The 25,798-nt window shown below is 37.2% G+C and overlaps 1 protein-coding gene across 7 annotated transcripts; it reads right to left on the bottom strand.

Annotated features, from left to right (window-relative positions):
* Positions 1 to 11,028: 11,028 nt before the first annotated feature.
* On the bottom strand, positions 11,029 to 25,565 carry LOC116264013 (WD repeat-containing protein 26 homolog). 7 transcript variants are annotated; one of them, XM_031643892.2, is made up of 7 exons: positions 25,493 to 25,565; positions 25,324 to 25,370; positions 24,423 to 24,518; positions 23,274 to 24,168; positions 16,878 to 16,979; positions 15,517 to 16,143; positions 11,029 to 11,452 (listed from the first exon to the last, which is right to left on the bottom strand). In XM_031643892.2, exons 4-7 carry the CDS (start codon positions 24,054 to 24,056, stop codon positions 11,231 to 11,233), a joined length of 1,734 nt encoding a protein of 577 aa, XP_031499752.1. In that variant the 5' UTR covers positions 24,057 to 24,168; positions 24,423 to 24,518; positions 25,324 to 25,370; positions 25,493 to 25,565; the 3' UTR covers positions 11,029 to 11,230. The 7 variants fall into 7 exon arrangements, with proteins under 7 accessions (XP_031499752.1, XP_031499750.1, XP_031499751.1 ...); XM_031643890.2 differs by lacking the exon at positions 25,493 to 25,565 and adding an exon at positions 24,935 to 25,197 and having other exon boundaries at positions 25,324 to 25,427; XM_031643891.2 differs by lacking the exon at positions 25,493 to 25,565 and having other exon boundaries at positions 25,324 to 25,476.
* Positions 25,566 to 25,798: the final 233 nt, after the last annotated feature.

Genomic DNA, 25,798 nt, shown 5'->3' with positions numbered 1-25,798 from the left:
ATCCCACCCAAGAAGAGGCTGCAGGCCTTTCTAAAGTCTGAGCTGAACAAAAGGACAATAAACAAATTCAAGTGCTGAGCAGTGAGCGAGAGCGTGCAAATTAAATGCGGAAATTCATTTAAAATGACCTTCCTCCTTTCTATTAATAATTAAAGCAGAAGTGGGTAGAAAGCGGTCAGTTTCTTCTTAATGGGAAGAAAACTCACCCTTCTGATATTCCCCATATTATTTGCCCTTGATTCCCTTCAGAATACCTATTGTGGCCACCAAGGAAGTGAAGTCCAAACCCTCGGACTTTGTTCTACTCCGTCATTTTGGAATCCTAGGTACGTCCCGCTGAAGATAGGCTTCTTTTGGTTATTTATGAGAAAAGTGAGCTCACTCCAGCTTCAAATCAACCAACCCCTTGACTATATATATATAAACTTGTTAAACAAAGCATTTAAAACTGGTCCATGTTTAGTTATTGTGAATGATATTAGCTGTCCTCTCTAAGAGCCTACCGCAAAAGTACAGTGAAAAGTGTAATTAACGGAGCGTGGGATGAGAAGGGACCAAAACTCAAAGCTCAAGAAAACCATCGAGCAAGCGCTAGGTACTATATCGTCTATGAGTTCATATTCTTCGATTTGAATCATTGGTCCCTCTTTCAAGTCAAGACTGCTTTGTGCTTACCAGCTTGGTTCAATGCTCAAGTTTTGTTTCATTCAAGAGATAAGTTGAGAGCCCAACCAAATAAGCTTAGACAACTTGACTTATTGCACAGCGTTGAAGATTTAGGTACAATAACTTATCAAAAATTGCATTAAGATCGATCATGTGATGGTTGTAAAATGGATGTCAACCAATCTATTTGAATCAGATATACTTTTAACGGTATCTATTTTTCAGGTATTTACATATTTTGAACATGAAATAAAAGAAAGTCATAAACCTAATTTTTAACATTCACCAAATCTGAATTTATTTAATCCAATCAGATGTCCATTTGGATTCAATTTGTCAAAGGGCATTAGATATTGACATTTATTTAAAAACAAAATCTCAGCAAATCCAATGAGATGTCATTTTTTAAATCGTATTTCGATTCAATTTGTCAAATCGACATCCCTACTCGGCTACCCTGCATTGCAGCCTGCGCGAGCAATTTAGAACGTGAAAGGCGGCGTCACTTCGGACGGTTCAGCAAAATACTATTCGGTGCCCAACTCCAGCTTGCCCATTGGGAAAAAATTTCGCGCACCCTTATTTATTGAATTGATTAGGGACAGCTGTAACCTTTCTTGCGACCACGAGGCTGAAGTGCGGGAACAGCAAACAACTTTCCCTTAGTTTATTCCCACCACAAATCCTGCTCATGAAAAGACCATGACCAGAGAAATTTTTGCGGTATGTAAGGTTTTGGATTTAGCGTATGCAAAATATAAGACAATAATATATAATGGCGATATAGGAAACCAAAGGAAGACCCAGTTTTTTGCAAAGCCTACAATGTGCACTGCACGATATCATGATTTCAAGATTGTTCCTTTTTTGCACTTTTCCTTCACGTTCATGCTCTTTTTGGCATTCCTTCAAGAATCATGTAAATTTTTTCAAAAAAAGCACGAGGTTTTCTTTTAAAAAAGAGGGAAAGAAAAAAAAAAAAAACTTTGATCATTTCAAATGGAGTTGGTTGAAGGAGAAGTTTTGCATACAAGGGCGCTCATTATTAAAAAAAATGTTGATCTCTTAAATGCACTATCATATAAATGAGCCACAAATATGTAACTAAGGGAATTTTAAGAGACCATGTGGGTAACTGCTAAGTTTGGGCATTAGGACAGCCCAAACTAAGGCTTGATAAACCCCGGCTCAAGTAGGCTCGAACATTTTGCCAGCAGCTTAAATCTGACCTGTTAAATATGAAGAGATTAATTGTAAATATATATAGTGGACCGACTCTCCAGTACTTGACTTGGACTAGCCCACCTCAATAATTTTTTTTTTTTGTCTAGGAGTCTAAATGTGAAATAACCAGCACAAGTGAGGGCCAGCACTACCTGTCGGGTATTAAATCCGATTTCCACCCTTAAGCCCACACATACCCACCTTTGGCTTGGAGCCTGGGGCAGAGGCGGTACGTGTAAATGCCGCTTTTTACTGAAGGGTTAATGTGACGAGCTTGTTCAAAGGCCACCTACCGTTTCTGCTCCTTGTCCGCACCCACCCACCTTCTCTTTTGTTTTTTAGCAGCGGTTTTACGTGACCTTGTCCGGTATTGAATCCGATAGTATCAAAGAAGAAAGCCTCTCTTCGTTATTTAGGTTCATGTTATGAATCTGCAGAAGTAAATATATATGTCTAATTGGATCTGTATGAAATTTTTACTGAACGGACTGCTGCAATAACAGAAGACCGGACTTCAATCTTGACCGCAGAAGAAAAAAAAAAAAAGAGCATCATCTTCTTATTCTTGATTTTCTTTCTCACCAGCACAGTTTCTAGAGCCAAAGGAAATTTGAAACTTAATCTGTTTTGTACGTGTAAAACATATTAAATCTACTCTGAACCACGCAGAACTGGTATATACGGATGCTTCTTTCTCAGCCATGGGCCATGGCCAAGTTGGAAGCACCCAGTTTTGGTAGGGTCCGGGACGCCAACTGTGTAGCCCAATAAGGGGGAGAGGGGTTGTAAAAGACAGGTTGCAGAGCAGTGGACCACAGCAGAAACGTAAGAAAAGTGGCAGCGATCACTGAGCCATGAAAAGCGGGCCAGCTGACTAGTAGTGTATAGTATATACTGTGTAGAGTGTATTAGTTCTCAACAACCAGCTAATAGTCATGGCCCCTCTCATGCTTGCCTATTTCCTTTCTCACCCCTTGCCACAACCAAGAGTACTTCTCGCCACAGGTTCAACTAGCCAAGTGCCCTATATATATATTTAAAGAGTGAGAAAGAGGAAAAGGAAGAGGGGAGAGGAGGTGCAATCACAACGTACTGAAAGCTCAAATTGGGTGCATTCGGATCGGATATATCCTTAATCGTGTTTGTTTTTTCGGACATTCAAATATTCAGATTCAAATTTAAATAAAAAAAAAATCATGTCTGAATCTGAATCTAAATTCCAAATCTGATTTTTATATTTATATCTGAATCCAAATTTTGAATCAGATTTTGGCAATTTTTAAAATTTAATAGCATTAGATATATGATATTTGACTAAAAATAAATCTGATCTGAATCCATCTGAACGTCATTTATTAAATCTGAATCCATTTGATTTCTTAATCGGATATTAATTTTTTTTTCATATCCGATTTTTTCAGATCGGTTCGGTTGAATATCCATTCAACTTGGATATGTTGACATCCCTAATTTCAAAGGAGATTACTCTTAGCCCTAAACCTCCAACATGGAGGGGAGGATAATGTCCATAGGAATCTGAGATGTAGTTCACATGTGGTAGGCCCCGGCCAGCTATAAGCTACACACCGGTTGGTTAGAGAGAAAGAGAAAAAGAGTTTTTTTTTTTTTTCCAAAAGCTTTAAGGAAGAGAATATGTCAAGAGGTGATCCATTTGAAATCTATGGATCTGACTTAGCATGCTCTTGCTGATATGGCAAAAAATCCAAGGAAAAATTTATGCTTCATCAAACTAAGGATCTCAATCATTTACATAAAATCTATACTTATGTTCCTTATTTTACTTCACTTCCAAGGTTGGATTTAAGATCGGAGAGGGAGGGTCTGATCTTAAATCTACGTTTCTCAAATATTGAGGACCTCAAATCGAAGGCTATAAAGCACCCTTAGAGAGTTCATCACCTCACCTTGACTTGACTACATTTACTTGTTTATTTATTTATTTATTTGAATGTTTCTCAAATATTGAGGACCTCAAATCGAAGGCTATAAAGCACCCTTAGAGAGTTCATCACCTCACCTTGACTTGACTATATTTACTTGTTTATTTATTTATTTCTTTATTTGAATTGAGGGTCATGAGCTGGACCAACAAGTTTTCTAAGGAAATCAATACCATAGAAAGGCTGAAGCGTATGTATGGTTCGAACTTTATTCAAATTCTTCAACTTAGTTGGCATGTACCTCTCTTCACATTCTCTTATCACATTCTCGTCACATGTGGTTGTGACTACCCAATCGATCTAACTCTATATGTATATGTCCATCACGTGGCTCCATGATCACCAGAGCTCACTTAAGTTTTATCCTCAATAAAAAAATGCACTTATAAAGTGGCATAGGTTTTCAGGTTCCCCACCATATGCTGACATATATATATATACATATATATATATAATATGATTAAAAAAGAAGGTGGTTGACTCTCTCCCTCCCAGCCACTACATGGCTCTAGCTAACACATTCAATTGAACGTCGTCTCTCCCAGCTTGAAGTGCACTACTGGCACCACATGCATATGGAACGTGCTACAGGTTCAACACTGAACCAAGAAAATTGTGTTTGATGCAATATGCAACTGACAAAAAAGATCTCAAGTAAATATATCCCTGGTAATTTAGAAAAGAACAATGATAGTGCCCCAAGTACAGATGTAAACCAATTACTATGCCCTCTAAAGCATTCAGGCTTCAAATCTATCATTGATGGATCATCACTTTTGAGAAATTTAGGTAAATATTTTGTCCATCATAAGCTGTTTGAACCTCTGGTGAAATGTGCAAAATTGTCTAACAATCCGACTATGTTAAAATAGATGAAGGAATGAAAGTTGTATGCTCAGTGTAACAGATGATTCACTGTATAATTACATTACGTTTCATGTTATACTATATTTTCATACTTATTTCTCATTCTTTTATGTAATTTTTTTTTTCCGTATGTGGTGCATGCTTTTATTCTAGCCGAAGTGCTGAGTTTCACAATTCATTGTGTAAATGCTGAGAGATATCTATTTGGTTGTGCAATGACTGCTACATGCGTTATTTTATTTAATTTGCTGTTTTCTTAAGGTTTTATATTTCACTCCGCATTGGAACTTAGTTTACTATGTCAACAAAAAAGTGGCTTGCAGATTAAACTGCCTGTCTGTAGATTTACTTCTCATGACAGAGAGAGGGGACATTCTGTGTGTGTGTGTGTGTGTGTTTTTTTGTTTGGGGGGGGGGGGGGGGGTGGAGTTGAGGGTCTGTGGGTGGCCCCATTTGCATCAAAGAGAGAGAGACAGAGAGAGGTGAGCAATTACGTAATTAATTTATTACCAGTGTCATTACATTAATAGAAGGTGCAACGATAACCCACCTAGTTGGATGGCATAGAGAAATGAGATTTGATTGCATTGGAGGAGGAAATTTCTGCAAGTGATGAATGAGAATATGCATAATAGAAGGGAAGGGATGGTTTTGAGGGTTATGCATCAAAAAGGCCTCATGAACTCCGCTTTCGTCTTTTAGTTTAAAAAAAAAAAAAAAAATCATGCCTAACCCGTCTGCCTTAGGCATGATATATGAACCTTGGCACTTCTCTAAGGTGAAGCACATGCCTCGGGGTAAGGTGCGCCTCAACAGAATGCTTTAAGGCATTTTTGTTTGAAAACACTCCAAGGCATATGGTTCAGGCTCAAGGTGGATGCCTTTAATAATTATGTGCACAAGTACCATGCGGTATGCAGAGAGAAAAGTCTCATAAAAAAGAGGCATATGTTGCTTACAATGTTGTTGGCAAAGCAATTGAATGTACAGGTATTGTTATGTTATCATGTATTAAAAAGCACTGGATTGGGAGAACATTAGAAGTAACTGAGTCATGTATTATGTGAAGAAAAACAAAAAAAGCCAAGCAAGAAATATTGAGTTCAAGATTTGAGATTCCTTTAGATGAAGATATCAAGTATCTGATAGCCTCTCATTACTAGTTCCTATGTAAATCACTTATACATGTTGACTTGGCATCAAAAAGTGCATAAGACTACAATTACATGAGGCCATCAATAAACATGGCACTAAAGATTTCTTCATTTTGCCATCAAGCCATTAGTGTTAATGAAGATTAGTCTCAATGAATCAGTCCGGCGACCCTTAACCCCCTTGATAAGTATCAACTAGGTGTAAAAAAATATCATCTTCAATAAGTTAGAAGTCAATGTTGTAAAGCACGATACGTTCATACATATGATGAAAGGTATGAAAGGAAGCGAAGATCTGATCCCAATCAACACAGAACATAGTGCATCAGAAACAGCTAGCAACAAAAGGAAAATGAAACAACCAAAACATCCATAGGAACAACCAAGACATTTGTATGACTATTTAGACATAAAGTTCTATAGGGTTAAAACCTATATGTCATCCAACCTCTTATATCAACTATATGATGAGGGTAGTTTTGTTGTTCTCTTGGTAAATCGTTACAGTTTTGACAATGCATTAATTGCAAAACTCTACTTTATTGATGTAACGTTCAAGGTGTTTTGCTTGTCACAAAATGGAATTGATTCAATATCATGTGATGCTACAATGAACTCAACTTTTCATGGGCAAGCTTCTTAATTAAGTTCACTTTTGAGTTATGCTTGCAAGATAGGAATCACCTGTTCGAGAAATGGTAATCAAATAGTTCCATCGGTCATCATGGTTGTCCACCTAGCAATCACACTCTCTTGTTCATGCATTGCAGCAAGTGAACATTTTCACATAAATATCCATATTTGTCAACTTTTCATGCACTAACTATATCTTTGCCAAGAGGCATTAGGCGTTCATTTTTTTCATGCATCGCCAAATTGTTGTCATGCATTCACAAATACACAGTTTTGTTGACCATCACTCATACCCTTGACATTGGATATTAGCTATTTGTTTGTTTCATGCGTAGCCTTTTTTGGTGATCATGATGAGTAACCTTTCATAGTAACCTTTCATGTTTAGAGAAATTAAAAATATGAATTCTTATGCATCACCTAACTATTCTCATGCATCACGTTTGAAGTTACCTAACTTGTGCATGCATTGCCAACCATTTCAAACCATGCAGTAATGCTAATGGTTTCAAACTTTGAAATAATATAATAGTTTCAAGCCTTGCGATAACATTGATGGATTTAGACCTTGCAATAATTCCCTTCATCCTTAATGAAATTCAGATAGACCCCTCATTTTCACTTGATTATGGTTCACTGTAAATTATTTGCACCATTTTGTAATACATCAGCTCATAAAAAACCTCATTTTCAATCGACTATGGTTCATAGTAAATCCCCTTGACATTTCCCTATTTATAAGTACCTAAGAGCAGAGAACATTACAGTACGCATTGCCGCTTTTAGAGATGCCAGTCATTCATAAAATAGACTATCCCTAGCTCTTTTCTTGTCCTCTAACTATCAAAAGCAATTATGAGCAATGACCAAAATTTTTAAAATTTTAAGCAACCCTAAGCTTGGAGAAACCATTTAAGGAATAATTCAAATACAAATATGCTGACATCCCATTCCAAACAAAATCTACCAAAACACAAGGAAAAAGCTAGTGATGTTAACATCTTCTTGAGTGATCCTTGCATTAAACATTCTCGTTCAGATTGCCACAAAAAAAAGCTAAGAAACGATTCAATAATTTGACAGATGCATATGACACTAAATGCAACGTGTCTGCTAAGCCATTCTGTTCACATATCTCCAAATGGCATACCATTCAGCTATGTGCAGACCTATTTGCATATAATCACACTTGAATGATATCCCATTCTTTTTCACTTTAACAACTTCAGGATATCACATTGTAGAACTATAAGTGGGATACTTCTAAATGAGCTCTTCATCGTGAAACTTGTGTATGCTCATTCGGTATTCTCTCCAAGTCATGTGAATCTCCGTTTGTTTCTGTCACTTTCAATGATAATGTTCTATTGACCACTAAGAAATGAAGATATTCTTGCATGTCGATCTTGTGCACAGCTCTTGGTCTGTGAATAGATCTCTTATTGCTTATGCACAATCTCATCTTATGGTTAGACACCTTTTCAACATGGCTGATTTTGTAGTGGATGGATTATCCTAAAACCCATACTCCATAAGCTGAACCTGGTGCATTTTTGTCGGTCCAATTAGTAATCTGATCAAGTTTCTCTTGCTAGTATTGCTTAGGCACAATCTCATCTTATGGTTAGACACTTTTTCACCATGGCTGATTTGGTAGTGGATGGATTATCCTAAAACCCCATACTCCATAAGCTGAACCTGGTGCATTCTTGCCGGTCCAATTAGTAATCTGATCAAGTTTCTCTTGCTAGTGTGTAATTTAATAAGGATATCTTCACTAGCATTATTTCATAAACATGAACCCACACTACATATTATTTAATACTACATAGTCTGATTTTATGCCCATGGAGTTTCATTGCAGTCCCAATTCTATGAAATTTTGGAGTTCTCTTTGTATGTTTCTAATGTGTGTTTCTCTACGGATTAGCATGAGCCATTACAAATATGAGATGCTTCTCTAATAGCAATTTTTCATTTATTTTTGCTACTCTTCTTGTTAGTACTGGTTATTAGCTAGTAAACTTAGTTGTTTGATAGCTTTCTATTTTTGTGGTCAATATACACCTTTTTCAATCTTGGACACTCAAATGCTCATGAATATGGTAACTAAGTACTTGTTCTATATTTTTATTAGTCATTGGTAGGATTGATAGGTAAAAAACAAAAAACAAGTATTATTTTGAGAAATGAAGTGTTGATGATGGTAGCCCTAATGTGAAGTTGTGGGATAAACTACAAAGGTCTAAGCAATAGTAGGATTGATAGGTAAAAAACAAAAAACAAGTATTATTTTGAGAAATGAAGGGTTGATGATGGTAGCCCTAATGTGAAGTTGTGGGATAAACTACAAAGGTCTAAGCAATTACTATGGATCTAGCATTTTATATCCTTAATGATGCAGTATGACCAGTGCATCAAGGAGTACTTTTGAGGTTTCCTCGTCACTAGAGATCCAAGAGATAACTGGTAATGGCGTTATAAGTATGAGCTTGAAACTGATAGCGCCATAGCGTATGGTGTTGAACCTTTTTTGTTCATGCATGTTGTGTCTATGACTTGTCCTTCCTAAAAGTATTTGTTCCTTTCCCCTTTTCCTCTGTTTTTGGGGAATCAAGTAGTCTCACAGGTTTGACATTCTTGTATAGCTAAGTTGCTAATTGTTTCTAAAGCAAGTGATTTTGTTATAATTTGAGCATTTGATTAACCTTGATATTTTCTGTTCAGAATTTCATTTACGTGATTGATGAATTGAAGCAAACCAGTTTATTGGGCATAGCTTTTGTTCTGTTGTTTTATATTCGTATGTATCTTTCTGCATATTTATGAAAGACAATATGTACCATTTACGAAAGACATGTATCATTTATTTGCTATATCTTCTACATGAGCACCCGATTATTATACTTTAACTAATGTCACAAGTGTTGTTCATGGAAATGAAAAGGCTAATTGTTTATTAATTTGTCATCCACCTCCCACCTGATCACTACACCAACCCGTTTGGGTGTGCAAAACAAAGCCGTTAACTAACCAGCAAGCCATTTTCTCAAAAAAGAGGTTACATCTCAAGAAATACATAAATAACATTGTAAAAATATAATGTTTTATTAGAAAAAATGCAACAAATGTGTTAAATGTAACTCAGCAGCATAAATGTCAATAAAACGTCTTTTTTAAAAAAATGTCAGAAAATAAAAAACGAGAAAAAGACACATTTCTTTTGCAGCTTTTTCACATTTTTTACTGGATGTTAGATTTTTTTTTAAGTGTGCTGCCAAACGGTGAGCTTTTATCTTTTAAATGTATTAAAATAAGAGAGAGAGAGATGATTAACCAGAAAATTAAGCATAATGTGAAGAAAGAGAGCTGAAGAATGTATGTAGTACTGTAATAAAGAGGAAAGAGAGGTGGAGCTCAGCTGCTCCTATAAAACCCTAACCCGCGGCTGAGTAAATTGGGCCTAGTATGGGCAGCAACCAAAATTTAAAAAAAAAAAAATCCTACATAATGATGTTGTTTACTTTTAATGCATTATTTTTTCACCCCTAATTCCAAACGCACCCGCTTTAAGGAACCCTAAAGCAAAGGGTTGAAGACAGATGATTGGACATGTCATCTGCACCGATTCGAGCATGGTGTGCATACGGGCAAGAGAAGCCTGGGATAAATTTTTGGATGATTTATCTCGAGAGAGCTGGATTAAGGTCGTCGTTCCACTAAAATGTGGGGCACATTTCAAATTAAATTAACCCACTCAAAACATGGGCATATCATCAAAAATAAATAGGACAGACGAGACAGGTTTTTGAAGAGGAAATTCCAACCCGTTTTATTTATGGGCTTACATTTCTAAATGGACTGTCTCAAAAGATACTTTGGCGCATGTCATTCACCCAAACACAGTACAAGATATATACGGAGATATGGGGACTGGAGTGCTTGACTGTGACATTATCGAAATTCCTATTTTCCCTGTAGTGCAAGAAAAGTTTTTTGCGTAAACGCTTCCGACGGATGCAATCAAATGAGGCATAAAATTTACCATGTAAACTTAACTAACAGAATAATTAGAACAATTTTCCTGTTTCTTCCATATTCAGCTTATATTTGTTTATCCATGCTAGTTTGATTAGCATCAGATTCACTGGAATAAACACCAAGGGTACCTGAATCTTCTCCAAATTCATAAACGGTACCGAGTCTAACAGGTATACATTTAGATTTGGTAGACTTTTTTTGCTTAACCGTATTGCTTAACTATGAGAATGATTCAAAGAATTTTGAGAAACCTTTTTCATTTGGTGAAAAACACAGAATCAATGTGAAAATCAAACTCATATAAATACGGAGATTCTTTCAGCATGGACGAACTGTTCGTGCTAATTTTCACCGTCCAGCTTACATCAGATTATATTCAAGGAAGCATCCATGAATGACAGATTGTACCCCACTTGCACACATGGGTGCCGCTACACATGTATGCCACATGATAGAGCGATCATTTAATACCAACAACAGCAAAAAGGAAGTTCCTTCTCCAGCTAAAATTAATCTAAATGAGAAGTGACAAATAAATCGTCATAAGGGTTCATTGGCAAACAGCAAGTTGCGTAATTACACATTGTTTGCGATGATTGCCAAGAAACAAGAATTTACATAAGACAAACAAAGGATAAATTTCAGATAACTGACTTCTAATTGCAATTTCAAGTGGTGTTTTATCTATCTTATTCCATTGCAGTGATTGATGACAAAATTATTGGAACATGCATTAACAAGTTTCGGACTGACATTACTTATACCCCAAATCCTTACCGTTCGATCATCACTAGCTGATGCCAGCATACAAGGGTTAGCAGGATTCCAACTTACACAGTTGACAGCTCCTGAATGCCCAGGAAGTTTCTCCAGTAACTTCCCTGTACCTCTGTGCCATATGTAAACCTGCACATACCTTTTCATTTCAGATACAAATAAAATGCATGGGAACGAAACTTCAACAAGAAAGAAATGCAGGTCAAAAAAGGGCCACCCACATGCAATGATCAAGTGGGCCCAAATGATTATCATTCTCAAAAACAATAAATTACTAAAAAAGCCAAGAAAGATATGTAGCCGCAAAATCTAAAATGAAAATGGTTGCTTGTAATTTGCGACCAACTAGAAACCAAAGTTCCCATTATTGGCACATTTACCATAACCAAGAACCATTGTCACATTTCTTCAAGAAAAACCAGTTTGAGGAGGTGCAGTTAAAATATGTTTAGCATGTAACGTGGTGTTGTAGACAATGTTATCCGTATCGTACGATACGTATCGTATAGGTCAACAAAACATATACGATACACTGTTTAAATACGATACGCGTATGTATCGTACGCATATCGCGCGATACAGTGACCGTATCGCACGATACGTGCGATACACCCTCGTATCGCACAATACAGGGGTGAAATTAAAAAAGGGGCCCTTGGGCCCCTTTTTTTGCGTCTTATTTTGAAATCGACGCTCCTCTCTCTCTCTTTTCTTGTTTCTCAACGCTGCTAGAGACGTGGGAGGAAGAGATTTTCTCCATTGCATCAAGATTTGCCGGTGAAGAAGCTTTATTTCTTGTTGTGGGGAGTCTTGGGACGGTGGGAAGGTTGGAGAAAGAGGGTTTTTTGGTTTTTAACACCAAGAAGGTAATAAATAACTCATTTTTGCCATTGAATCATTCATTTGTCTTATTTCCTACATTTATTTGTATGTTTTTACTTGTTTTGTGAAGATATAATGTCGGATCCTGCATGGCAGTGGTGTACAAGGGTGAATCCCAAAGATAGATTAAGAGTTAAGTGCAATTATTGTAAGCAAATCATATCAGGATGGATCTCTCGCTTTAAACACCATATAGCTAGTACACAGCGATGTGGCTCAATGCAATGGCTCCCAAGAGAACCCATTGCCAGCGTATGTAAAGCACCAGTGTCAGGAGCTTCTTGATGCAGTGAAAGCAAGTAGGATTGAAAAGGAAATGGAAGATGCAGAGGAAGGATATGGGGACACATGAAGAGGAAGAAAGTGAAGGTGAAGATGTTCAGCTTGAAGAAGAAGATGTTGGTGGCAGTTTGGGAACAGTTAAAGGGAAAGGCATCATGCGTGGAGGTGGTTCTTCTGCAACTGCAACCAGAAAAAGAAGAGGTGTAAATATAAGTTCAGTTTAACGAGGACGTGGCAGGAGTCATAGTGGTCGTATTGGTGGTGGTAGAGTACCTACTATGAGGTCGAGCAATATGTCTAGTTCGATCAAGATTTTTTTTCCCAATTATACTGCTGCTGGTGCTCAGCCTGAGATTCGTATAGCCATGCAATCAAAGGATATTATTGAAGCAGCAGATGAAACCATAGGAAGGTGGTTCTATGATGCATCCATTCCCTTCAATGCAGCAAACTCTTATCATTATCAGCCTATAGCAGATGCGATTGCTAGTGTAGGGCGAGGGTATAAAATGCCCTCTTTTTATAAATTGCGAGGTAAAATTCTCAACAATATAGTTAGAGATGTGAAGACATATCGTGATGAACTAAAATTGAGTTGGAAAGCTACAGGATGCAGTGTAATGGTAGATGGGTGGACAGACATCATGAACAGAACATTGGTAAACTTCCTTGTATATTGCCCTCTTGGTACTATGTTCTTAAAATTTGTTGATTTGTCTGATACTCCTAAGACTGCTGATGTGTTGTTTGGGGTTTTTGATAAAGTTATAGAAGTTGGGCCTGAAAATGTCGTACAATTTATCACTGATAATGCAGCAAATTATAAAGTTGTAGGTGAAATGTTAGCAGCACGATATGGGACATTTTATTGGAGTCCATGTGCTGCTCACTATGTAAATCTTATGCTTCAGGATCTTGGTGAAAGAAATGATATGAAGTTGACAATTCATAGATGCCAAGAAATCACGAAGTTTATTTATAATCATGCTTATGTCATGAATTTGATGAGGAAATTCACAAATGGGGCTGAATTGATTCGACCTGCACAAACACGGTTTGCTACAAATGTTTTGACTGTGCAGGGTATAGTCAAGCAAAGAACTTCTCTCAGGCAAATGTTTTCAAGTGATGATTGGGCTGCATATCCACATGCCTATAAAAGAAAGGCTACGACAGTTGTGGATACCATCTTCGATGCTGACTTTTGGGAATCATGTGTGCACTTATTGAAGATTTGTGTACCTCTAGTGAAAGTCCTCAGATTAGTTGATAGTGAAGATATAGACCTTCTATTGGATATTTATATAAGTCTATGGACAGAGCCAAGGAGGCCATTAGAGATAATATGAAGGGGAAAAAAAGTTGTACATGCCTATATGGAAGATTATAGATGAAAGGTAGTCTGGACAACTTCATCGCCCACTTCATGCAGCAGCCTACTACCTAAATCCTCCTACTAGATATCTTCCCACTTTTAAGAAGGACAGAGAGGTCGAGTGTGGCATGTTGGATTGTATTGATGTATTAGTAAGTGATAGTAAAGAACAAGACGCTATCCATATGTCGATCAACAAATATGATACAGCTTCTGGTACCACGGCGAGAGACACAGCAGTTCGATGCAGGACAACTATGCGTCCAGGTATTAGAAAAAGAGACTTTATACTTTTTGTTGTTTAGCTTTTATTCTACCTTCTCACATATTTATTCTGACAACATTTTTACTTTACATCTGTTATTAGATTTGTGTTGGGAAAGGTTTGGGTCTGATTGCCCAAAATTAAGGAAGCTTGCAATTAGAATCCTTAGCCAAACATGTAGTGCAACTGGATGTGAAAGAAATTGGAGCGTATTTCAACACATCCACAGTAAGAAGAGGAATAGGCTGGAACATAAAAGGTTGAATGACCTTGTTTACGTTCATTATAATATGAAGTTGAGACAAAGGTAAACATTTGTTATACAAAATAGCAAATTCTAATATATATTTTAATCTCTAACAATTTGTCAAATTTTTCTCTTGTTAGGCAACTAGAAACAACATCTACGAGGAAGCATCACAATCAATATGATCATATCTTCATTGACCATTTTGATATATTAGATTCTTGGGTTGAAGAAGAACCATCTGCAATACTTGATGAGGACGATCTTGATTTTTTGAACATTGAAGGAGCAGCAGAGATTATTGATGAAGGAGAGGTTGGGGGGAGCAATGGAATGTTGGTGACATTCCATTTGCAACAGAGGGGATAGAAGAAGCAGTTAATGAAGAAAATGAAAATGATGATGAAGAATGAAGATGATGATGCAAATGACGATTGACGAGGCTTTTTTTTTAGTTTTGAAAACTATGTCAATATGTTTTGAGTTTTGACTTCTGAACTTATGAATTGTGATGTAATTGAATACTCTTAGGTTGCTTAGTATGTTATTTTGTTTTTTGAATGTTTGATTTCTTATTTTGGAATGTCTTGTTCATATGCATACTTCATAGTTCATACTTCATATACATGAATGATGAATGTTCCTTTAATTAAATACATTTTTCTTGAATTTTTCTGATTTTTACTAGTTTTTTCGGATTTTTTTATATTTTTTCTGATTTTTTTTATAAATTTTTAATATTTTTTATAAATTAAAAAATTAATTTTACGATACGTTACGATACATTTACGATACGTTACGATACGGCGTATAGGTCGGCCCGACCGATACGGCAGTGATAACATTGGTTGTAGACACTTGGAAAAGAACAAGGCTGCAACTAGTAGATGGGTCAACCTCACAACTAAAAACTTGAAAGATGCAGGATTTCACGTGAAGAACAATTTAATCTATAATACTTCTTAAGTAACTGGACTAACACCATTCGTATGTAAACAAAAATTGCACCCATGGCATGTATGGGATCATAAACACACATGGAAGCACGTCTATCCGTGTTCTTTCATGCAGATGCAATCATGTAAGCCTAATTTACCAAGAATGAAAAATGCTACAGATCTTGAAAGGAAAAATGTGCATACCATTGAATCCTCGCTACCACTAGCAACAAAGGCTTCCTCTGACCCACCAAAACAAGAACGTATATCTAACCGAGTACGCTTATGACCTTTATACTTGGCCAGTAACTTTGGCTCTCCTACTGTGCTCCACAAGTGAATCTCCTGGTTTGACAGGTTCACAAGTAGGTGCCTCTCATCTCTTGATATAGAAAATGAAGTGATGCAATTATCTTCTAAAATCACTCTCTCAGTCCTTGTTTGCCCGTCTTTCAAAACAATTGTTGTCTCTTTATTCATACTTATAACAGTTCCATCACTCATTATGAACATGTCAGACATCTTAACAGCCCGCTGCCCCTTCCACCATTCAAGTTCTTTCCCTTCTAAGTCCCATATGCAGACACTTCGGTCATTCATGCCTGCAAACAACTTTTTGCCTTCTGGGAACCATCCACAAGAAACAAGACCGAAGTTACTTTTCTCATATACTTGTAAACAGCTACCTGACTCCACGTCCCACCGGCGAACAACCTCTTCAATGCCACAAGTTAACAGCTGACAGTCGTCAAAACTCCATGTGACAAAAAATACTGGCTTCTGATGCCCCATTAGTGTATGCTTGAGTGACACCTCACCGTCCTTACTTACCTGAATCATAGGTAACCATAAGAATTTACTGGGTTTTGACCCATCAAGAGCATTCATGAGATATATGTACATTATCACAGCTTTTCTGTGTTCGATGCTGTTACCAAACATGCAGCTATTTTGATGCCATGAAACGTAATCATCTGCATGCACAAAGCTTGATGTAGCAGAAGTGCAGATTTCAACACAGTCGAGGATAATTAAAGCAGTCCTAAGTGTAAAACCAAAAGATAAAATTTAAAAGGTTAATTGGCCAAATGCTCACTAGGTTTGGTAAATTGAGGCATATTGAATACCCAACGATCTGGAGAAGAATTGGGTCGATCTAACCAAATTTCCGTTCCTTCAAGCAACATTTTAATGTATCATGTCCCACAATACTTCCAAAAAATGGTGTCAGAATCACGTCTACTAAGTACAAAAAAATTGGTGAGAGAAGTCTTTGTTAACTTAAAGTTTCAAACAGAAAGAAAATGTTATAGTTGCCAGATGACAAGCAAGGAGTGCCATTTCAGAGTCAACGTAGAGATCTCTGATAACTACTTGTTGCAGAATGCAGGATCCATCCTTTCGTGTTCGTGTTACTGTGTATCACTTCCTACGGCATGCTAGCTCCTTTGTCAAAGTTAAAGGCTAGAACCATAAGCCCAGTAGACTAGGAATTACAAAATGGTGATCATAAGAAATGATTTTCCAGTCAGATAGATCAGAAAAAAAAAAAATCAGCAGATTACCTCCCACAATATTATAGTGCAATCACGGGATGATGAGGCCAAGTATTTTCCATTATGAGCAAACTTCAGAAACCATACTTCATCCTGGTGTGACTGCAGCACCTGATACATGAGATCACAATTACAATAAATAGTTCAAAGAAGTCACAAAGCAGAAAAGGTCTAAACACAGCATTGCGTGAAACCCAGACTTGAATTCACTTGGTTGTCAAATTCTGCAGTTGCAAATAGAGATTTGAGCATCAAAAGACACTAAGTACTCCTACATACATGTCTCCATGTGTGTGTGCGTGTGTGGCCTATTTTTATAATGCCATCTGTGTGTAATTTTTTCTGTTGGGTGCTCTGTTAAAACTTTCAGAAATTTGTCTACCAACAAAAACCATATCTCAACAAGTACTGCTAATACAAAACAAAGCAATTAGCCTTTTCATATCTTTGGCATTTTATTCCTAGGCACAAACAATAGATAAAAACAATCCCGAATGTGTACTTACAATCATAATGATAGATTTCCTCTATATGTCCCTTTAGTTCTATAGAGATTTAAATTGTTAGTCAGCTTCCACTGACCATCATAAGTGGGTAAAAGCACTATGAGAAATATGTAAATGAATGAAGAAACCCAAATGTTCTAGACAGCTATATATTATGCATTAAACAGTGTAAATTGACTTTAGTATAAAAACTATTGTTTTGCTACGTGAAAAATTTCAACATTGTTTCAATAATAAGAGGAAACAGCAACCACTAGCGCTGTAGTGCACTTTCCATAACTAGTTACGGGGTTATGAAGTGAAATATTCCTTTTATGGTTTCTCTGAAACTTGAAGAGTTGAGGCTAACCTTTCTCTCTATTGATCCAAATAACAGGTACTGGAAACTCCTTTTCCCAGATTATTGCAGAAGTTTCTTTTCCTCCAGTTAAGAAGGATAGGGCTTGATAGTGATCATTGAGTATGTTGCAGCTTCATCCATATGGTGCACTACAATCATGGAGGCACTATCACAATCTACTGTTAGTACCATAGTCTTGTAAGTAAACTTCTGGTTGAGATTCAAAATCTCCTGTTTTCAATCGGATGCGAGCTTCCAAGCTAGAGAGTTTCTCCAAGATCCCAGGTAACAAAGGAATAGCCAAACTAACTCAACAAACTGCTCTAGTTGCCGTGAAAAAAGGAGCAACTATACGAAGCTGCTTTTTAAACTCGGGATCTCTAGGCATAATAGTACGACAGAAAAATGGAGGTTGTTCAACATATTTAATGAGATCACAATGGCAACCAACAGGATCAAAACAGTGCAGAAACCTAGAGAACAGGGAAGGAATAGAAAGAAACAAGGAAAAGACATGGCTATCACTTGATAGATCCTTTAGATCTGACAGGATGTATAGCTGTATTTCACTATGACATCAACCAAATATGGGACTACAAGAAATGGAATACAAAAACAGTCTGCAATGTTCTGCCAGGTGACACACCATTAACCAAACTCTGTTGGTAAATGCCTCCTGGTAAGGCTCAGAGCATGGCTACATGAAAGAAGGACCAAATGGCTTGTGGTCATTCCCTTCTATTCTAAAACGCAACTGACATTCACAAAGCAAGAAAACATGAAAGATGGAACCGATGTAAGTGAAAATAAAAATGTCACACAATGAATATGCAAGTAAATATCTTCATATATGTGATCTATCTTTTGCAGCAAGAAGGAAGATACATATACACTGGCTCCACACTAGAAAACATAGTAGTTAAATTAATGGCAATAAAGAGAAAGCCATCAGACAAAAGTACAAATTAGTTCTCTGAGCAGAATGTGGAATTACCGAATTAGAGCTCTCTCTCTCTCTCTCTCTCTCTCTCTCTCTCTTTCTCTGTGCTTGTTTCTTGAAGTGGTCGCTAGATATCGTTTTTGGCAACATAATCTAGGAAAACAAGCAACCACTACAAATTATGGTTTCCCTTGATAAACGCCTTTTACTGAAATGAGATGGAACTTTTCCAATAGTAGAAAGGGAAGCACTTTGACTGGATAATCATATAAGTTCCAATGGGGAAAATTGAAGTTCGTCCATGATTCCCACCCATGATATATGAAAAAAGGAGGAAACATAAATTTTCACTTGTATGCAAATGGTATCCCAGGGCCATGAAGCAATATTTCTACCTGATGAAGTTCACCTAGATGCAGAAATTTTGGAATCACTATATTCTTTTTATTTGCTTAAGACTTAAGAGTGAATTAGCATTTTGTTGTAATGTTTAGTGACCAGGAGGATTTGCAATATGCTTTTTCAAGTTGCCCATGGACTTTGCTGGGCAACCCAAACAGGACCTTGCAGTCGCTAGGGTACAAATTTTCATGGTCTAGTACCTTCAAACTAGAGGCTGAGGATACATGTTGTCAGCTGTGAGGATGTATTTGATTAACGAAGTAATGAAATTGATCTAGCTGGATTAATAAAGTAATGAAATTGAGCTGGCTGCTAATGATGATAGATCAGAGAATTGAGCACTTGCAGTTTTGCTCAAGTTCTTTTCCAAGTGCCTATTAACATTGAAGTCAGCCAAACCTACTACCAACGTTGAAAAACAATTTTCAGGTGATATTATTGTTGATTTTGAAGGACCATTCAGAAAAAGCTTAGATTGTAGATGTATAACTCATTCTACCTGACACATCACTTAGAAAATCAGACATGGTTGATCAACATTTTGGGATAGGAAGAAACCAGTGAAAGAAAAGCAGGTTCCATATCAGTCTTCTCACAAAAAACAAATAGTTCAACTGAAGGACTACAGAATATGAACCCACAATCTAGTCTGCTTGACAATTTTGATGGACATATAGTTCTATTTCTGGTACAATTCATTATTCGATAAATTAAAATGCTATTAAATCACATGGCTATCAGACACTCAGAATTCCACGTATTGCACTAGTCTCATGGGCCCCAATTATTCAAAATACCAGTAAGTGTGATGGTAATTCCAGGACACAGATAGTATGAAAAGGAAGGTAAATCAAGCACTTTCAAAACTTTTGCTAGATGTCAAGAAAGAAATTGGCCAACATATGCTGCCTATTCAAAAAGCTCTCCTTTGGACCTTTACAAATAAATCATAACATTCATATTTGTGACCAATACAAAACCATGGCTCTAATGGTGAGCTTCTTGGCCGCTCACCTCTTAAGGATGCTCCTCATGCTTGGCTGATTATCTGTTAATAGACAGCAGAGTCTTGTCTAATTAGCTCTTACATTGGTTTCCCTCCTGACATGTATTTATCCGTTCAAGAAACAGCAGGCTTTTGTCTAATTAGTTCTTACATTAGTTTTCCTGAACATGGGATTCTGCGATGTAAAATGTACATAGTTGTCCATGCGCATCTTTACGCTCCAAAGAAATATCCTCAAAATTTCATTGGAAAGGTTAATTACATTATTTGGTAGTTATTTAAAGGAGAAGGAAGATAAACAAGTACCTCCACTTTCCAATTAAGTCCCTTCTTGTATTCCTTGCCAAGGGGACTAAATCTGCTGATGCTCTTACAGTAGATGTGTTTTGGGTATAGATTGAAAGGTCAGTCATACTCCTCTCAATGCCAAAAAGGTCACCTCAATTCAGTGTTGGGATCAAGACTGATGACAGAAGATGTTAGGATATTTATGTTGGGAGATCGGTTCATGTCATGGATCCAGATCAGATCCAAGACTCTTTGCTCTCATTTTTATATGTCCGTAATGGACATCCCTTTAGTATGTATTTTCAATGTAATACGCTATATGTTGGGAGCAGTCAAATGTAGTGACAAATAGAGTGTTTATACAGCAAGGGATTAGATCATGTGAATTGTGAACCTCTGCGGCCCTTTCTTCTTTTGCACTTGTTCTTTTTCCTAAGGTAAGTCCCAAGAGATCCACTTGTTTTTCTGGGTAAGAGAAGATTTCTTTCCCAGGTTTCTGTCTCTAAGGTGCTTGTTTTTCTGCCCAAAATTTTCTTCTCCTAAAATTCCTGACATTTTTCCCTTGAAAACTCAACATCTTCTCAAATCTGATGTTTTCCATTCTCTTAGTTTGAAAGCCTAATTTTGAATTGTTGGGCAAATAATTCTCCTTTCATCCAAAAATCATGAAGTCTACACATTCTTGATCATCTATATTTACATGAAATTTATATCAAAATCAGAATTAAGTTTCATGGTTTCCTGTTGAAAATTTGTTTCTCTCGCCCAATGTCAAGCCCAGTCTATTCCTTGTTTCGGATCCAATCCAATTTCCCCTTTTTCTGCTGCAAGCTCATTTTGGTTGTGGCTTTCTAGGTTCAGATTTGATGTGTGCCTTTCTCTATAAGGAGTGATATAACAGAATCACCCCATTGTACATCTGATCAGTCTGCATGTTTCACAAGGCTGATTTTAAACATCTGCTTAAAAGTAAAAAATACAAAAACAGGCACGGAAAGATGTCCCATTTTATTGCACTTAAATAACTGTTTCGGTTGCTGACCATTGTTTCCTGATAGGGGCTGAATCTGAACATGCTTTTCCTTTTGCACTATCTTGATTTTTGCAACTCTTCATTTGATTCATTTTGCTTCTTTAGTCATGGATGAGCTCTCTTCCAATTCTTTAAATTAACACCATGGGGACAGTAACACCCATGACAAAGGCAGGTCAATAAGACACAGACACCACTAGCCCACACTGAAGACTGAGCATGTTTACATTGCATCACCTCAATATCCTTTAACTTTTTCCCCTATCCAAGGGATGACATTGAACAGGTCAATAAGCTATTATGGAAATAAAGGTGTTCTGATAAATAGTATAAATCTTGTCATTTTTTGTTTTGGGGAAGAAATAGTGAAGAAAAACATGAATACAAAGCAACTTGCAAAAGTTTATTCAATTTTTTATAGTTTCCTCTTTGTATGTTTCCTTATCTATCAGGAAAAGGTTGTTTGTTGTCCAAGCGGCAAAGCAAACACAACACAAACTAACTTCTTAAGGGCATGCATTCCTTAAACAGCCCTAAATCCTTACTAGGGCCATAAAGATGCAACAGTGGTTTAAAGCCACAATATTGACATATCTGAGACGCATCTCAATTATGTTTTGGAAACTAATTCTGAAAGCTGTTACCTCCTCATTCTGCTAGCAAATCAACACTTGGACCAATTTGACCTCTTGATCCATTTTCACCAAGTTTACCAAGTTGTTTGTCTGACTTTCCTTCTTCCTATGTACTTAAAATTACATATATACGTGAAAGTCAAGATGAAGAAGACAATGATCAGACATGATAATGTCAAACAAAAGGAAAGTTTAAGATTCATAAAACGTTCAGAGGTGGTCAAACGTTCTACGTGACTTGTGTGGAGTTTTAAATCATTATAATAACATCGCTAAATGAATGTACAAAGGCAATAAACACATTCAAAAAGAGACACAAATTATGGAACATTTTCCAGTACTGCACATTTCACCAAATCAATATGTGCCCTGCAACCTAACAGATAATTGTAATTTTCTAATTTATTGATTTAAAAGGACTCCATCCTGTGATGCAGATACGGGATTTGAATTATGTTTTCACTACAATCGGTTGTAAGGTGAAGAAGCATCAAATAGCTTTCAGGATCTCACACGCACAATCTCACCAAATAGGCTGCCGCACCAGAGTCTAGTTAGGGGCAGCTGAGGTGTGATATGGGTGAAGCATGGGTTCAGCTACTAGTTTTGATGATAACTCTTTCAGAACCTTCTAACTCTAATTAAATTACATATATTTCTTTTGCATATGGCCATATGCTTATTTTTCAAACGTGCATAGGTGTGTGTGCACATGTCTGTGCATAACATAGCTTTCAGTAATACAACAGATAGCATCGGAAGATTCAACTTCAATACCTCTAGATTCCTAGAACACTGTGAAAACTAAAATGATGAGCTATTGGTGCATTAGTATGTAGTTTTATGCAGAAAAGTTAAGAGAACTTGAAAGGCATAATATATATGTTTGTGTGTGTTTGTCACTTCTATTTCATTTTTATGGCAAAACTCAAAAGTAACTGCAAAGTTGTTGATCTCCGTACACAAAACATAGGATGCATGTTCAATGTACACATAGTATTTTATGAGCCATGACAATTTGACCACTGATGTTTAAATCCTTCTAAAATGTAATCTACACATCAAAAGCATGACATTTTATGACATGCTCGTATGACTTAAGCAGAGATGAAACTCATATGAATAGTTTTGTGAAAAATATGACCATTCACGTGTTGGGGGAAAGGGGGGTGGGTAGGACTGGAGTTTCATAGTGCCCACCTAAAGAGCCAATTCATGGAGAGAAAATGATGGAACAAAAGATCCAAGGAGTAACCTGAAGTGTCTTGGTTGGAATCTGGTCTCTCCCACACTGATGATCATGGTACAATGAAAGTGCACTGTCCAGGGAGTTGTGAAAGACACAAGATTCTCTCTGTACATTAAGAGCTTGCTCAAGAAGATGTTCTAACCTCCTTTCAGGCACCATAACAGAAGGAGGAAGCAATTTCTGTAGTTCCTCGAGAAGCCGTAAACGTGGATTATCATGAAGAGCATCGTCGCGCACAAGTCTCTCATATCGTGCAGGTGAAACAATACAACCCGCAAGCTCATGCACCCTATCTTTGTTTATGCACAAAGGGGCAATTTCTAATCTCAATGTTTTTAATGCATCTAGGACTTGTTCCTTTTGAAGAAGCTCAAAAAATTTCTGCTCCAATATCAGAAAAGATGCTGATTTCACGATCTTATCTTCCAACTGTGCAATTTTACCCAAGGTCGCCACACTCTTATCCCATTTCCCCTCAAGAACTTCCTGCCTAAACAAATTCACAGTTGATGAGTTTAGGGATATCCCTGATTCTTCTTCCAGAAGAGCACCACTTTTCTCGTAACCCAAGGAATATAGAGCCCTTGTTATTATCCTAACAAATTCCACCTTTTTGATAATACCCTTAGAGCCAACTGTTTCATCCCCTAAACGTACATATTTTGCCATGGTGTCTCTAGAAGAGCCAATAGGCTCAATCAGAGGCAAGTTCTTCAGTACACTCCTTGATTCTTGTGGAGATGATTTTATACGCTTCAAGGGTGGTTCTTCATCCTCTAAACCTCCCATGAAATGTCTAAAAGCCACAGTTTAGCCCATAAATAGATGCCCACGAACTACTGCAAACCAGACGAATGTTACTCAAAATGTCTTCCCACCAAATCCTGGTTCAAGCCAACTCCTACCAAAAACAGAACGACAATCAGATTTATAATTAACATAACACTTGGGAGAAAATACAGACAACCAACATAAACATAGAACAATTGAAAAAGGTATGACTACGTTAAAAATTGATAGGTGCCCATAATACTATACAAAGAATACCAAAAGAATCAATCTTCATCATGCTTGAATGTTACTGTATCTAGAATAAACAAAACACACACACACACATACACATACACAAAGCTTATATTGTTAAAAGATGTATACCCATTCATGACTCAGTTCACCGCCAATAAAAAAGAAAGTAACGCACATACACCAACCAGCCACATGCGCCTCTCGTATATGCAAGAAACCCGAGTCCTGCAGTTCGAAAAACGAGTACCTAAGGGCTATCAGAAACACAACCAGAAACTAATCAAAGAAACTACAAGAACGGATTGACAGACAATGTAGAGAAACCAAATTATCTAAAGAGAACAGAAAAAAAACAAAATAGGGACGAAGGAGCCAGCGGTATCAAAAAGAAGCTCAGAATCAGAGTCTTGCAGAGTAAATAATCAAAAAGAAAAGAAGATGGACGCAGTGGGTAAGAAGTCAAACGTCCTCTTTGGTTTCCACAATATGAGCGCAAGGAACAAGAGAAAGAAAAAATAAGATTGGAACAGCAAACTCGCTGAAAGATGAAAAGTAGACAACCACAGATGTACAGTGGAAAAAATGAATCGAACAAAGACCAAGAGGAAAACAAAAATGAGCTTCAAAAGGATGATTTTCACCTTTCGTTACAACCATCCGATGATGTTACATTGATCCAGTAGCGTCACGGAATTTCAATAGCCCGTTGAGGAAAAACCAACAAAAAAAACATAAAAAATAATTGCTATCCCTCAAAACTGCAATCCACTTTGAGTTTCATAATAGATAACGGGATCGAATCTTTATGGGCACGGAGGAACGACCGAGGCTTAATTGGAGAAAGGGAAGGAGATAATGCAAAGAGGGTTGCAAAAGACGAAAAGCCCTCAGCTTCCCTTCATCCCTGTTTTGGCTAACAGCGTATTAATAAACAATAATGGCATTACTCCCTCCCTCTCTCTCTCTCTCTCTCTCTCTCTCTCTCTCTAATTTGCATCGGAGACGTAAAGAAAGAGAAGAAGACGCATACCCATGAATCAGCCTCTCTCTCTCTCCCTTCTTTTCTTCATTCCCCATCTGCCATCAGGACAAGACCAGAGGTAAAAAACAACTCGTCTGCGGCCAAGGCCATCAAAGCGGAAAGCGAACATGTAAATAATTGATATGCTTCACCAATATTAATGAATAATGTGTCTTACATGTATGTGGGTGTCTTGCGCGGCAGTGAAGGCTATAGTTGTTGTAGTCGGTGAACCGCGTTCAATGAGTTACGCAGCTCTAGATAAGCGAAGAAGGACACCTCAAAGCCGGTCTGTACAAGATCAGTCAAAAGGGACAGATCGGTGTTTCCAAATAATTTCTCTCTTTCCTTTTACTATCTGAAGACATTTGATTCATTTGCTTATGCGCCATCTGTCACACAGCCTTTGGTCTATTTCTTTTCACTTTCCTGATAAACATGTAATACTATGATAAGAAATTACGAATGCAAAGATGTCTGCGTG

Source organism: Nymphaea colorata, chromosome 11 (genome assembly GCF_008831285.2).
Source record: "Nymphaea colorata isolate Beijing-Zhang1983 chromosome 11, ASM883128v2, whole genome shotgun sequence".
NCBI lineage: Eukaryota > Viridiplantae > Streptophyta > Magnoliopsida > Nymphaeales > Nymphaeaceae > Nymphaea > Nymphaea colorata.
This window is presented reverse-complemented; position numbering and strand designations above follow the sequence as displayed.

Coding starts and splice junctions, on each gene's coding strand:
- LOC116264013 (XM_031643892.2), bottom strand. CDS start 24,056: ATGGGAGGTTTAGAGGATGAAGAACCACCCTTGAAGCGTATAAAATCA. Junction 16,980..23,273: donor TTCCAACCAAGACACTTCAG/GTTACTCCTTGG, acceptor CTCATGTATCAG/GTGCTGCAGTCACACCAGGA. Junction 11,453..15,516: donor GTGGTAGCGAGGATTCAATG/GTATGCACATTT, acceptor AGGTATGTGCAG/GTTTACATATGGCACAGAGG.